The following is a 14,593-nucleotide window of genomic DNA, read 5'->3' as shown; positions in this document are numbered from 1 at the left end:
GTGGAGGGTTTGCGGATCTGGGGAGGTTTGTGCAGATTTGGACGGAGTGTGGCATATTTACACCAATTTGGTATTTCTAGATGTTGAGAAGTAGAGTGACAGTCTAGAAGTTCTACAGCATGTCCATATGTGAGTGGCGTATCTATAATGGGTGCTGGTTGCAGTGCACATAGGCCACTCGGTTCACACCCTGCACCCATGTTCTTCAATACTTACCTGTCGTGTCGGAAGTGGCAGCACTGAACATTTTACCGGAATAAAGGTGTGGTGGCCATTTTCCTAGAAATCTGCGCATGCATCATAGACTTTCGCATAGTGCCAGAGTCTACTCCCTTGTGCCGCCACTTAAAAAGGTGGGGGTCTGGACGGAGAATGCACATGGACCCCTCCTTTCTTAATAAGGCCCTGTCCATTGTGCCATTTATGCTTTACTCCATTTCTCTATAATTGAAATATATTAAAGGATTATTGTTGCCCATTCCTGGTCACACTTTTCACTTTAGAGTTCTAGGTCATACCATTAATCTAACAACCATTGGTTCATCTGTATGCTATGTATTTGCATGTATGTAGCTGATTACCATCTCAAGGTGTCACGCTGGCAGACTGTGGAAACAACTGACAATGCAAATCTTTGCTGCCTCATTCAGTGATAGATTGGATGAGTCCTGCATGTTGTTGTGCCAAAAAGGGATGGATGGTAATTATTAAGGACCACCTTGTCTTAATAATTTACAGGACATATTAAAAAGAAAGCTGAGGGGAGAGGGGGGGGGGGTCAGTTGAATTCCCATCAATGTTGTCAATTCATGAGAATATTTAATTCATGAGAAAGATAGCCGAATTTGTGGAAAAGCAGCTGTTTGTACAGGCAGGGGAGTAGAGTGATACGTTCCTACTGTAGTATTGAATAGACACACTAATGGCTCTTGGAGCAATGCAGAAATAAGACTTTGATTTCTGGAGAGATGTTATTATAATGAGATAAAGGAGAGTAGGAAGGGTGCATTTTGGCCGTGTATCTAGTGGAGGGAAGTACAACCATTTCCGTTCCTCCAAAGTAATAGAATTATACCCCAGCACTGAGCTGGTGGAGATCAGGTCTTGTCCTTAGCTTATAAAATGTATAACATTTTCTGCCTTGCAGTTTATTTTTTGTTTAGAAGCACATTTTAGGTCCACTTCACTAAATGATGAACTACAGTATGCGTCACAAACACACTCAAAAGTGGCGCATGTAAGAAAGACAGCCACAATGTCTCTTCACTGTCATGATTAAATGAACCAATTTACAAAGTAGATCCAAGCAGCATTTTGGTATAAAGAGTTTATTAGATTGAAAGAGAAGGTTTTAATCTGATGCTTGCACTTTTACAGTGTGTTTAGGAAGATCTTTCAAAACTTTGTTTTAATTTAGAGATGAGCGGGTTCGGTTCGTCAAGATACGAACCCCCCCGAACTTCATCTATTTTACACGGTTCCGAGGCAGCCTCGGATCTTCCCGCCTTGCTCGGTTAACCTGAGCGCGCCCGAACGTCATCATCCCGCTGTCGTATTCTCGCGAGATTCGTATTCTATATAAGGAGCTGCGTGTCGCTGCCATTTTCACTCGTGCTTTGGAGATGATAGCGAGAGGACGTGGGTGCGTTCTCTCAGTTTCTGTGTTCACTGTTCAGTGTGCTGCAAATATCTGTGCTCAGTGTGCTGCAAATATCTGTGCTCAGTGTGCTGCAAATATCTGTGCTCAGTGTGCTGCAAATATCTACGTTCTCTGCCTGAAAACGCTCCATATCTGTGCTGCATAGTAGGAGGACAGTGCAGAATTTTGCTGACCACCAGTATATATATATATATATAGCAGTACGGTACAGTAGTCCATTGCTCTACCTCTGTGTCGTCAAGTATACTATCCATATCTGTGCTGCATTGTAGTTGTGCGCAGTATATAGTAGGAGGACAGTGCAGAATTTTGCTGACCACCAGTATATATATATAGCAGTACGGTACAGTAGTCCATTGCTCTACCTCTGTGTCGTCAAGTATACTATCCATATCTGTGCTGCATTGTAGTTGTGTGCAGTATATAGTAGGAGGACAGTGCAGAATTTTGCTGACCACCAGTATATATATATATATAGCAGTACGGTACAGTAGTCCATTGCTCTACCTCTGTGTCGTCAAGTATACTATCCATATCTGTGCTGCATTGTAGTTGTGCGCAGTATATAGTAGGAGGACAGTGCAGAATTTTGCTGACCACCAGTATATATATATAGCAGTACGGTACAGTAGTCCATTGCTCTACCTCTGTGTCGTCAAGTATACTATCCATATCTGTGCTGCATTGTAGTTGTGTGCAGTATATAGTAGGAGGACAGTGCAGAATTTTGCTGACCACCAGTATATATATATATATATAGCAGTACGGTACAGTAGTCCATTGCTCTACCTCTGTGTCGTCAAGTATACTATCCATATCTGTGCTGCATTGTAGTTGTGCACAATATATAGTAGGAGGACAGTGCAGAATTTTGCTGACCACCAGTATATATATATATAGCAGTACGGTACAGTAGTCCATTGCTCTACCTCTGTGTCGTCAAGTATACTATCCATATCTGTGCTGCATTGTAGTTGTGCGCAGTATATAGTAGTAGGACAGTGCAGAATTTTGCTGACCACCATTATATATATATAGCAGTACGGTAGAGTAGTCCATTGCTCTACCTCTGTGTCATCAAGTATACTATCCATATCTGTGCTGCATTGTAGTTGTGCGCAGTATATAGTAGGAGGACAGTGCAGAATTTTGCTGACCACCAGTATATATATATAACAGTACAGTACAGTAGTCCATTGCTCTACCTCTGTGTCGTCAAGTATACTATCTATATCTGTGCTGCAATGTAGTTGTGCGCAGTATATAGTAGGAGGACAGTGCAGAATTTTGCTGACCACCAGTATATATATATATATAGCAGTACGGTATAGTAGTCCATTGCTCTACCTCTGTGTCGTCAAGTATACTATCCATATCTGTGCTGCATTGTAGTTGTGCGCAGTATATAGTAGGAGGACAGTGCAGAATTTTGCTGATTACCAGTATATATATAGCAGTACGGTACAGTAGTCCATTGCTCTACCTCTGTGTCATCAAGTATACTATCCATCCATACCTGTGCTGCATTTTAGTTGTGCGCAGTATTATAGTAGGAGGACAGTGCAGAATTTTGCTGACCACCAGTATATATATATCAGTACGGTACAGTAGTCCATTGCTCTACCTCTGTGTCGTCAAGTATACTATCCATATCTGTGCTGCATTGTAGTTGTGCGCAGTATATAGTAGGAGGACAGTGCAGAATTTTGCTGACCACCACTATATATATATATATATATATAGCAGTACGGTACAGTAGTCCATTGCTCTACCTCTGTGTCGTCAAGTATACTATCCATATCTGTGCTGCATTGTAGTTGTGCGCAGTATATAGTAGGAGGACAGTGCAGAATTTTGCTGACCACCAGTATGTATATATAGCAGTACGGTACAGTAGTCCATTGCTCTACCTCTGTGTCATCAAGTATACTATCCACATCTGTGCTGCATTGTAGTTGTGCGCAGTATATAGTAGGAGGACAGTGCAGAATTTTGCTGACCACCAGCATATATATATATATATATAGCAGTACGGTACAGTAGTCTATTGCTCTACCTCTGTATTGTCAAGTATACTATCCATATCTGTGTTGCATTGTAGTTGTGCGCAGTATGTAGTAGGAGGACAGTGCAGAATTTTGCTGACCACCAGTATATATATATATATATATATATATATATATCAGTACGGTACAGTAGTCCATTGCTCTACCTCTGTGTCGTCAATTATACTATCCATATCTGTGCTGTATTGTAGTTGTGCGCAGTATGTAGTAGGAGGACAGTGCAGAATTTTGCTGAACACCTATATATATATATATATATATATATATATATAGCAGTACGGTACAGTAGTCCATTGCTCTACCTCTGTGTCGTCAAGTATACTATCCATATCTGTGCTGCATTGTAGTTGTGTGCAGTATATTGTAGGAGGACAGTGCAGAATTTTGCTGACCACCAGTATATATATATATAGCAGTACGGTATAGTAGTCCATTGCTCTACCTCTGTGTCGTCAAGTATACTATCCATATCTGTGCTGCATTGTAGTTGTGCGCAGTATATAGTAGGAGGACAGTGCAGAATTTTGCTGACCACCAGTATATAAATATATATATAGCAGTACGGTATAGTAGTCCATTGCTCTACCTCTGTGTCGTCAAGTATACTATCCATATCTGTGCTGCATTGTAGTTGTGCGCAGTATATAGTAGGAGGACAGTGCAGAATTTTGCTGACCACCAGTATATATATATATATATATATATATAGCAGTATGGTACAGTAGTCCATTGCTCTACCTCTGTGTCATCAAGTATACTATCCATAGCTGTGCCGCATTGTAGTTGTGCGCAGTATATAGTAGGAGGACAGTGCAGAATTTTGCTGACCACCAGTATATAGCAGTACGGTAAGTAGTCCATTGCTCTACCTCTGTGTCATCAAGTATACTATCCATATCTGTGCTGCATTGTAGTTGTGCGCAGTATATAGTAGGAGGACAGTGCAGAGTTTTGCTGACCACCAGTATATATATATAGCAGTACGGTACAGTAGGCCATTGCTATTGATATATTACTGGCATATAATTCCACACATTAAAAGATGGAGAACAAAAATGTGGAGGGAGGCCGGCCACTTGGGTCGCTTAGCTTAGCTATAGAGCGACCTTGGTGCACCTCTTTTTTTCTTTGCATCATGTGCTGTTTGGGGACAATTTTTTTAAGTGCCATCCTGTCTGACACTGCAGTGCCACTCCTAGATGGGCCAGGTGTTTGTGCCGGCCACTTGGGTCGCTTAGTTTAGCCATCCAGCGACCTTGGTACACCTCTTTTTTTCTTTGCATTATGTGCTGTTTGGGGACAATTTTTTTAAGTGCCATCCTGTCTGACACTGCAGTGCCACTCCTAGATGGGCCAGGTGTTTGTGCCGGCCACTTTGGTTGCTTAGCTTAGCCATCCAGCGACCTTGGTACACCTCTTTTTTTCTTTGCATCATGTGCTGTTTGGGGACAATTTTTTTAAGTGCCATCCTCTCTGACACTGCAGTGCCACTCCTAGATGGGCCAGGTGTTTGTGCCACCCACTTGGGTCGCTTAGCTTAGTCATCCAGCGACCTCTGTGCAAATTTTAGGACTAAAAATAATATTGTGAGGTGTGATGTGTTCAGAATAGACTGGAAATTAGTGGAAATTATGGTTATTGAGGTTAATAATACTATGGGATCAAAATGACCACCAAATTCTATGATTTAAGCTGTTTTTGAGGGGTTTTTGAAAAAAAAAGACACCCGAATCCAAAACACACCCGAATCCAACAAAAAATTTTCAGGGAGGTTTTGCCAAAACGCGTCCGAATCCAAAACACGGCCGCGGAACAGAACCCAAAACCAAAAGAACACAAAACCCGAAAAATTTCCGGTGCACATCACTATTTTAATTAGTGGAGGAATGGAGAGTAAGAGTTCATCTGGGACATGGGCTGTTGGACCATCAAAGCGCTGCCGTGCAAATCCCAGGTGTTTTGCGGTACACATCTGTTGTTCTTCATAAACTACCTCCTCTCAGTGCGAGGCCACAAACACTCACAAACAGCCCAACATTTGATGGGCTGGTGTTCCATATGACATGGTGCAGTTATCAGCATAGGTGCTGAATCGCCTTGAACAGTGATCTCATTGCTCGATCTGGCCACCAAGTAATTGGATCTGTACTCTGTGGCATTGAACAATCTGATTTCCCTAAGTGTGGCCAGCTGTCATTCAGCAACACTTCCAAGAAAAAGAGCCAGTGGGCTTCAATAAGTCAAACTCTGATTTCCAGCATGCTCTACAAACCACCTACAGCAGTGGGTCCCGAACTCGCTCCTTAAGGCACCCTAACAATCCAGGGTTTTAGGTAATCCATGCTCGAGCACAGATGGTTAAATCAAAGTGACTGAGGTACTAATTAAGCCACCTGTGCTCAAGCATGGCTATCCTTAAAGCTTGGACTGTTAGGTCTAGGTCAGACTTAACGGTTTTGTCCAGACAGAAAAAAAAATCTGCCCCCCCCCCCCCCCCCCCCCCGCAGAGTGTTTGTAGTCAAGCTTAGAAATACATGCATACTTTCAGACGTCACAAACACGGCACAATCGTCGTGTTACAGATGTGGTGAAGTACACGATTTTATGTTTGTTTTCACACAGCATGGTTTTTTAGTTGTATGTTGAACTTCTACCCATCCACGGTCTTCAGTTGTACAAGTGTACGGCTGAAGCATTACACATGGCACAGAACCGTTGCATGTGAAAGCCACTGATTCACAAAGAAAAAATGTCTGAAATAGCCCGTAGGGGGTCTTCGGGACTGAGTTTGGGAGCCACCGACCTATAGAGCAATTTGCAAGTTTTTATTAAAAACAATTGGGGGACCACAATTTGTTAAACCTTGCGCAGACCTTTTTTTTAAGGGTATATGCATTAAATAATCACCTGTTTTCTACTTACCAATTTCCTCAGCAGTTACTGTTAGATTGTGCCAGGCCTTGGTCTCTCTGTCAAGAGCCTTCTCAATAAAAATGCTTCCTGTGACTGACACCCTAATAGGGTCATCTCTGTTATTGTTGGCCGAATATCTAAAATAACAAGGGGCATGCAATTCATAAAAATAATAATTAAAATCCTGAGTACATACTACTTCTCCGATACATGCAGACACTATAGTGAAACCAAAGGCCTATAATGGTTAGCATGTTATGAGTCTGTAGTACAGTATTTAACAAAACAGCAACATGTGCCCACATCTGTATGCTGTAATCCAAAGCAAACAATCACATTCTGTCATTTTTCTAGTGCAGGTTGGAAAATAAAAGCAGAAGCCTGATTGGTTTGGTATGGGTAACATAATATATTTGCACATTGTACTGTACACTTTAATTAGGAGTCTGACACTTAAGATGGGTACACACTGGGATCACGGGGATTCGTTCCGACATTGGAACGAATCCCCGTCAGCCTAGAACACCCAAATACACTGGGGCGATGTTAATGAAGGATGGAATGACCATGTTCCGTCCTTCATTAACATAACACTGGACTCTAGCTACGGACGGTTGGTTTGATGTACAGCACATCAAAACAAGCGTCTGTCGCATGTGACCGTGGGAGTGTGCAGTTCTGGGTACACACTGCGTGATGTAAGCAATATGTCGCCCCAAAAATGGTATTTTGGTGCGACATCGCTCCAGTGTGTACTCAGCCTTACGCTCTCTTGCTAGAGCAGGGGTCAGGGAACTTTTTTGCCTTTTACCCCAAAATATAATTAGATACGCCGACATTGCCCCCTTGATTTGAAAGGAAGGAAATCATATATTATTGTGCATATATACTGGTTACCACTATTTATATGTAATTTCTGAGATTTCTGAGATACTGTATATATATATATATATATATATATATATATATATATACACTGCTCAAAAAAATAAAGGGAACACTAAAATAACACATCCTAGATCTGAATGAATGAAATATTCTTATTAAATACTTTGTTCTTTACATAGTTGAATGTGCTGACAACAAAATCACACAAAAATTATCAATGGAAATCAAATTTATTAACCCATGGAGGTCTGGATTTGGAGTCACCCTCAAAATTAAAGTGGAAAAACACACTACAGGCTGATCCAACTTTGATGTAATGTCTTTAAAACAAGTCAAAATGAGGCTCAGTAGCGTGTGTGGCCTCCACGTGCCTGTATGACCTCCCTACAACCCACACAAGTGGCTCAGGTAGTGCAGCTCATCCAGGATGGCACATCAATGCGAGCTGTGGCAAGAAGGTTTGCTGTGTCTGTCAGCGTAGTGTCCAGAGCATGGAAGCGCTACCAGGAGACAGGCCAGTACATCAGGAGACGTGGAGGAGGCCGTAGGAGGGCAACAACCCAGCAGCAGGACCGCTACCTCCGCCTTTGTGTAAGGAGGAACAGGAGGAGCACTACCAGAGCTCTGCATAATGACCTCCAGCAAGCCACAAATGTGCATGTGTCTACTCAAACGATCAGAAACAGACTCCATGAGGGTGGTATGAGGGCCCACGTCCACAGGTGGGGGTTGTGCTTACAGCCCAACACCGTGCAGGGCGTTTGGCATTTGACAGAGAACACCAAGATTGGCAAATTCGCCACTGGTGCCCTATGCTCTTCACAGATAAAAGCAGGTTCTCACTGAGCACATGTGACAGATGTGACAGAGTCTGGAGACGCCAAGGAGAATGTTCTGCTGCCTGCAACATCCTCCAGCATGACCGGTTTGGCAGTGGGTCAGTAATGGTGTGGGGTGGCATTTCTTTGGGGGGCCACACAGCCCTCCATGTGCTCGCCAGAGGTAGCCTGACTGCCATTAGGTACCGAGATGAGATCCTCAGACCCCTTGTGAGACCATATGCTGGTGCGGTTGGCCCTGGGTTCCTCCTAATGCAAGACAATGCTAGACCTCATGTGGCTGGAGTATGTCAGCAGTTCCTGCAAGACGAAGGCATTGATGCTATGGACAGTCCCGCCCGTTCCCCAGACCTGAATCCAATTGAGCACATCTGGGACATCATGTCTCACTCCATCCACCAACGCCACGTTGCACCACAGACTGTCCAGGAGTTGGCGGATGCTTTAGTCCAGGTCTGGGAGGAGATCCCTCAGGAGACCATCTGCAACCTCATCAGGAGCATGCCCAGGCATTGTAGGGAGGTCATACAGGCACGTGGAGGCCACACACACTACTGAGCCTCATTTTGACTTGTTTTAAGGACATTACATCAAAGTTGGATCAGCCTGTAGTGTGTCTTTCCACTTTAATTTTGAGGGTGACTCCAAATCCAGACCTCCATGGGTTAATAAATTTGATTTCCATTGATAATTTTTGTGTGATTTTGTTGTCAGCACATTCAACTATGTAAAGAACAAAGTATTTAATAAGAATATTTCATTCATTCAGATCTAGGATGTGTTATTTTAGTGTTCCCTTTATTTTTTTGAGCAGTGTATATATATATATAGGAATTTGGGTATGCAGGCACTCACCAGTAAATTGCAACAGGTATTTATTAATAACTCACAGAGACATAAAGACGGTGTGTCGACGTTTCGGTCATCACGTGACCTTCTTCAGGACATCATACAGGGACATCAGGAAGACAACTGTCCAGTGCATCACCATTCACCATATGCCACACAGGCTTCCCTTAAATAGCAGAGACAGGCCCAAGCCACACCCAACCAGTAATTGCCACAGGAAGTGCCGCAAAGGGCACTAATTTCTGCACACAAACAACTATCTTAACAAGGACATAAAGCCTATATGGGCAATAGTACTATAATGTGACTCAAATCCTAATATCTCTACCTAGAACGTCACAAATAAATCAAAAACAAGCAAAACACGGCCACGACCGGAAGTGCCATGCGTTCCTGATGTCCCTGTATGATGTCCTGAAGAAGGTCACGTGATGACCGAAACGTCGACACACCGTCTTTATGTCTCTGTGAGTTATTAATAAATACCTGTTGGAATTTACTGGTGAGTGCCTGCATACCCAAATTCCTATATACTGGCCTATGGGCCTTTGTGGAGCACCCCATCGTTGATCTTATCAAGTCTGGAGTGTGGATTTTACCGTATTTATATATATATATATATATATATACTGTTGCATATATATATAAATATATATATATATATATATATATATATATATATTCACAATATGTACCAGCACACCACTCAATGTAGCATAAGTATTTCACATCTTTTTAATCTCCATAAAGTGCATAGTGCTTCACAATGCAATGATAATAATTCCATGAAAATAGTGATACTTAGCGTATTGCATGCATCATGGCAAATGGCACAGCGGGTGGCAATTCCTACAGCTGTTTCTGTGCATTTAACACCTTCCTCCAGGGAAACGCCATTAGTATATATATATATATATATATATATATATATATATAATATATAGACAATGAATGGGTTAATTAACACTTTATCCCCAAAACACTGGAATGAATGTAAGAAAGATGGATGAGAGGGGAAGGGAGGGGGGAACACGACTTTTAGGAGACAGATGGTCACATCCTCACCTCAGTAATGTCAGTGGGAATTTCCCACTGTTATGTGGGGCACTGTGATCCTGCAGAACTACGTCAGCGGTCAGCCACAGTTCAAGTTCTGTGTGTGGGTTGGCGGGCCGCGGGCAGGAGGACAGGACAGCGCAGGACGGGCGGGCTTGAGGGACCGCGGTGTGACGTCAGCACGTCACACCGCATCCAGGAACACAGCACAGGGCGGCCAGGAGCAAAGCACAGGGCGGGCAGTAGGGAGCGCGGTGTGACGTCAGCATGTCCCATCGCGAGCCGGACGGTGCTGGATGGGGCTGTGTCTCGGCAGCGCAATCGTCCATTACCCCCAGGATTTTCATTTTTACCCCATTTGGGGTAATTTCCCTGACCACTGAGCTAGAGAGAAGTGAAACAATCACACTTTGGAGCTTATAATAATGAAGAAATGCATATGTTCATGGGATCGGTATGAAATACCTACAATTAAAATCCTGATGGTCAAAATCCCGACAGCAATTCACTGACGGTCAAAATCCCGACAAGGTCAAAATGCCGACACAAGTTTTTCATAGTTTTTTGGCGTGTAGGTCGACATAGGTCGACATGGACACCATATAAGTGTACCGCGTCCCCTCGCATGGCTCGCTACGCTCGCCATGCTTCGGGCACAGTGCCTCGCTGCACTCGGCACACTATTATATTCCCCCTCCAGGTCCACTGGGATGGTAAAGTGTGAACAAGTCGGTTTCAATGAAAAAATCATGAAAAACTTATGTCGCCTTTTTGACCTTTCGACATTATAAATGTCGGTATTTTGACCTTGTTGGTATTTAAAAATGTCAGTATTTTGACCATGTCGGGATTTTAAACTTGTCGGGATTTTGACCATCGGTCAATTGCTGTCGGTATTTTGACCTTGTCGGGATTTTGATTGTCGGTAAATTGACTGCATCCCGTGTTCATTAATAGTAGATTGAAATGACAGGATAGGAGTGGAGTGGGTTAATCCTCCAAGACTGGGGGCAGGTCTGTGGGGGCATCATGTGTTAGGTTTGTCCTGTAGGTGCAGAGGGTGGGGGTTTAATTGTATTTTGAGGCTTGTGAAGGGGCTAGGTCAGCCTCTTTTGTTTTAGTCTTCCCTCCCTCCCTATGTGGTGTATGTAATTGTTGGTAGTTCTTCATTGGCTATTTTGGCTATTTACTGGGGTGTTTTGTGCCCTGTGCAAATTATAAATTTGCGCCCTCCCATACGTAAAAAAGGGAAAGCATGCCACACAAAAAGGGTTGTGGTCGTACAAGGAAGAGGTGTGGTCACACAATTGTACCCAATTCAAATTACACCACACAGTAACACAATCTTGTTCACAATACCCCAAATGTAGTGCCCCTGATTCATATTACACCACATAGTAGTGCCCCTTATTCACGTTACGTCACACAGTAGTGCCCCTTATACACTTTATGCTACACAGTAATACCCCTTATACACAATGCCCAGAGTAGTGACCCTTATCAGAGGTACAGTTAGGTGCTATGGTGCCCGGAGTAAGGTTTTGTTTCAGGACTGCCTCCCCTGTGTTGAATTAGGAGCATGTTAGATTTGAAAAGAAAAAAATATTTTAAAATCCTAAATTAGTAACAAGGCCAGTTCTAGAACTTGTGGAGCTCAGGGCAAATTTTCCTTTGGCACCCACCATGCTCAAAACAGGGACAGTGCATGCCGAAGGCATGCATCAAAAATACAGGGGCATGGCCACAGAATAGTACCAATTTACATTACACCGCACAGTAGTGTCCGTTAGTCACATTACACCGCATACAAGTTAATGCACACAGTAGATCCCCTTATACACATTGTGCCACACAGGAGAGTCTATTATACACGGTATGCCACACAGGAGAGACACTTATACACATTACACCACAGCAGACCTGCTTATACACGTTATGCCGACGTGAAAACTCCTTATACATGTTATACCACAGTACAGCCGCTTATACATATTACACCACAGTAGAGCCCTTATACATGTTACACCACACAGGAGAGCCACTTATACACATTATGACACACAGGAGAGTCTATTATACACGCTATGCCACACAGGAGAGCCACTTATACACATTACACCACAGCAGACCCGCTTATACATGTTACGCCACAGTAAAAACTCCTTATACATGTTATACCACAGTACAGCTGCTTATACACATTACACCACAGTAGAGCCCCTTATACATGTTACTGTTATGATTCCAGCACTCTGGTCAGAGGAGATCTTATGGCAAGGACCGGAGCACTGGAACGGAATGCTGGGGAAGGGAGCAGGACAGGAAAATAGCCCCTGGTGCCCTAACTCTGTTGTCTCACCCGTGTTGTCAGAAATCCCCTGCGAGACTATGGTTTCTTGAGCCCTTGGCAGCCGCGTTTGAAGGGCGGATTATGTCTGCCCAACTTCGATGCCCCCCGGTCTTAATGAGAGACAAAGGGAAACACGAGACAGGGTGATAACAAGAGGCCCTCTAACTAAACAACCAGGCCAGGGGCTAAGCAAACTCAAAACTATAATATTAGCGGAGAAACCGCCAAGGAAAAGGACAACCAAAATATCCACTTGTCCAATTCTCCTACCCGGCACCGCCGAGTACCAGAGAGGACTTGTGGAAGCGGAACCCTCCGCAAATGCTCCAAACACAAAATATAAAAGGTAAAGCGGCTGAGCCGCAACACACGGCAGAGCCGCAACTCACGAACACCACTGGATATAAAACGGTGATCAGTCAGGACTCCAGGGACGAGATGGTAACTCCCGAGTACAGGACTTCTGAGGACTGGAATGACCGGATACAGCAGGACTGGAAACAGACTCTCAGCAAACAAAGGCAGCATGCAGGAAGCTATTACCGGCGTCTGTGAGAAGCCCTGGGAGTGTACTTAACAGGGAGTCCTCCAATCAGCTGTTTAGAGGCTGATTGGACTAAATGCCATGCAGCTGCCTTGCTGCACGGCCAGAGAACAGGTGAACGCATTAAATCCTAAAACCCAGCAACGGGGAACGCGGTCCGCCAGTGGCGTCCCCGTTGCTAGGGTCCGTGCGGCTTCAGCGCGCCCGGCGTCTAGCGTTGCTAGGGAGCCGGCGGCTGTACGTGCACGGCGTCCCTAGTTGCTAGGCGCCGGGTCGCGCGGACAAGCGGACCCCGGCGCCTAACAGTTACACCACACAAGAGAGCCACTTATACACGTTACGCGACAGCAGACCTGCTTGTACACATTATGCCACAGTAAAAGTCCCTTATACGCATTATGCCACAGTAAAAGACCCTTATACACTTTATGCCAGGTACAGCTGCTAATACACGTTACGCTAGGTAGAGCCCCTTATACACATTATGCCAGGTAGAGCCCATTATACACATTATGCCAGGTAGAGCCCATTATACACATCATGCTAGGTAGAACTCATTGTACACATTATGTCAGGTACAGCCCATTATACACATTCAGCCAGGTAGAGCCCCTTATACATATTATGCCACACAGGACAGCTGCTTATACATGTTATGCCACACAGGAGAGCTGCTTTTACATGTTACACTACAGAAGACCCACTTATACAAGTTACTTCACAGTAGAACAGGTTATATGCGTTGCGCCACAGTAAAAGTCCCTTATAGACGTTATGCCAGGTAGAGCTGCTTATACACTTTATGCCAGGTAGAGCCCCTTATACACGTTATGCTAGGTGGAGCTGCTTATTGTATACACATTATGCCAGGTAAAGCACATTATACAGATTATGCCAGGTACAGCCCAACCATCTCATACATACCACCACAAACCCACCCCCCTAGTGGAAATGTAGCACCTCCTGCGTATGGGTCACCTCCTCCCCAGTACTGGAAGGACTCTATATTGACATACTGTACACATCCAGCTGCACACCCAGGTCACCCCCCAGTCGAGGAGAGGGCAGGGGAACCTGTGATGGGTTTATACAGCCCCAGGGACAGCAGCACTCATTCCCTCCACAACACAGCCCACTCTCCCCGCCGTACCTGTAGGAGCCCTCAGCTTGGGTAAGCTGCACCTTCTCTACCTTCTCCTCCTCCCTCTCACAGGCTACATTACCACAGCAGAGGTGGCTCTGGAGGATATCGCTGGCAGCGGCTCTGTGTGTGGGCAGTCTCTCTGGGAATGGGAAGGGAGATACATGCTGCGGGTACCGCTGCCTGGCTGTCATCCATTTCGGCAGGCACAGTGGCAGCCATCAGCAACAGCAGGGTAGCAGAGTGTGGAGAGCGCCTCTGCAGCTTGGCTCCTCCCTACTTTGCAT

At 44.4% G+C, this 14,593-nt stretch overlaps 1 protein-coding gene across 1 annotated transcript in view; it reads right to left on the bottom strand.

The window, feature by feature from the left end:
* Positions 1-14,593, bottom strand: part of CDH5 (cadherin 5) — a 122,857-nt gene that overhangs the window by 18,751 nt on the left and 89,513 nt on the right. The window contains exon 8 of the mRNA XM_063945401.1: positions 6,649-6,776. Coding sequence (XP_063801471.1) covers positions 6,649-6,776 — 128 coding nt within the window. The remainder of the gene's footprint in view (positions 1-6,648; positions 6,777-14,593) is intronic.

Source organism: Pseudophryne corroboree, chromosome 11 (genome assembly GCF_028390025.1).
Source record: "Pseudophryne corroboree isolate aPseCor3 chromosome 11, aPseCor3.hap2, whole genome shotgun sequence".
Classification (NCBI taxonomy): Eukaryota; Metazoa; Chordata; class Amphibia; order Anura; family Myobatrachidae; genus Pseudophryne; species Pseudophryne corroboree.
The sequence above is the reverse complement of the archived record's forward strand: the minus strand, read 5'-3'. Positions and strand labels throughout refer to the sequence as shown.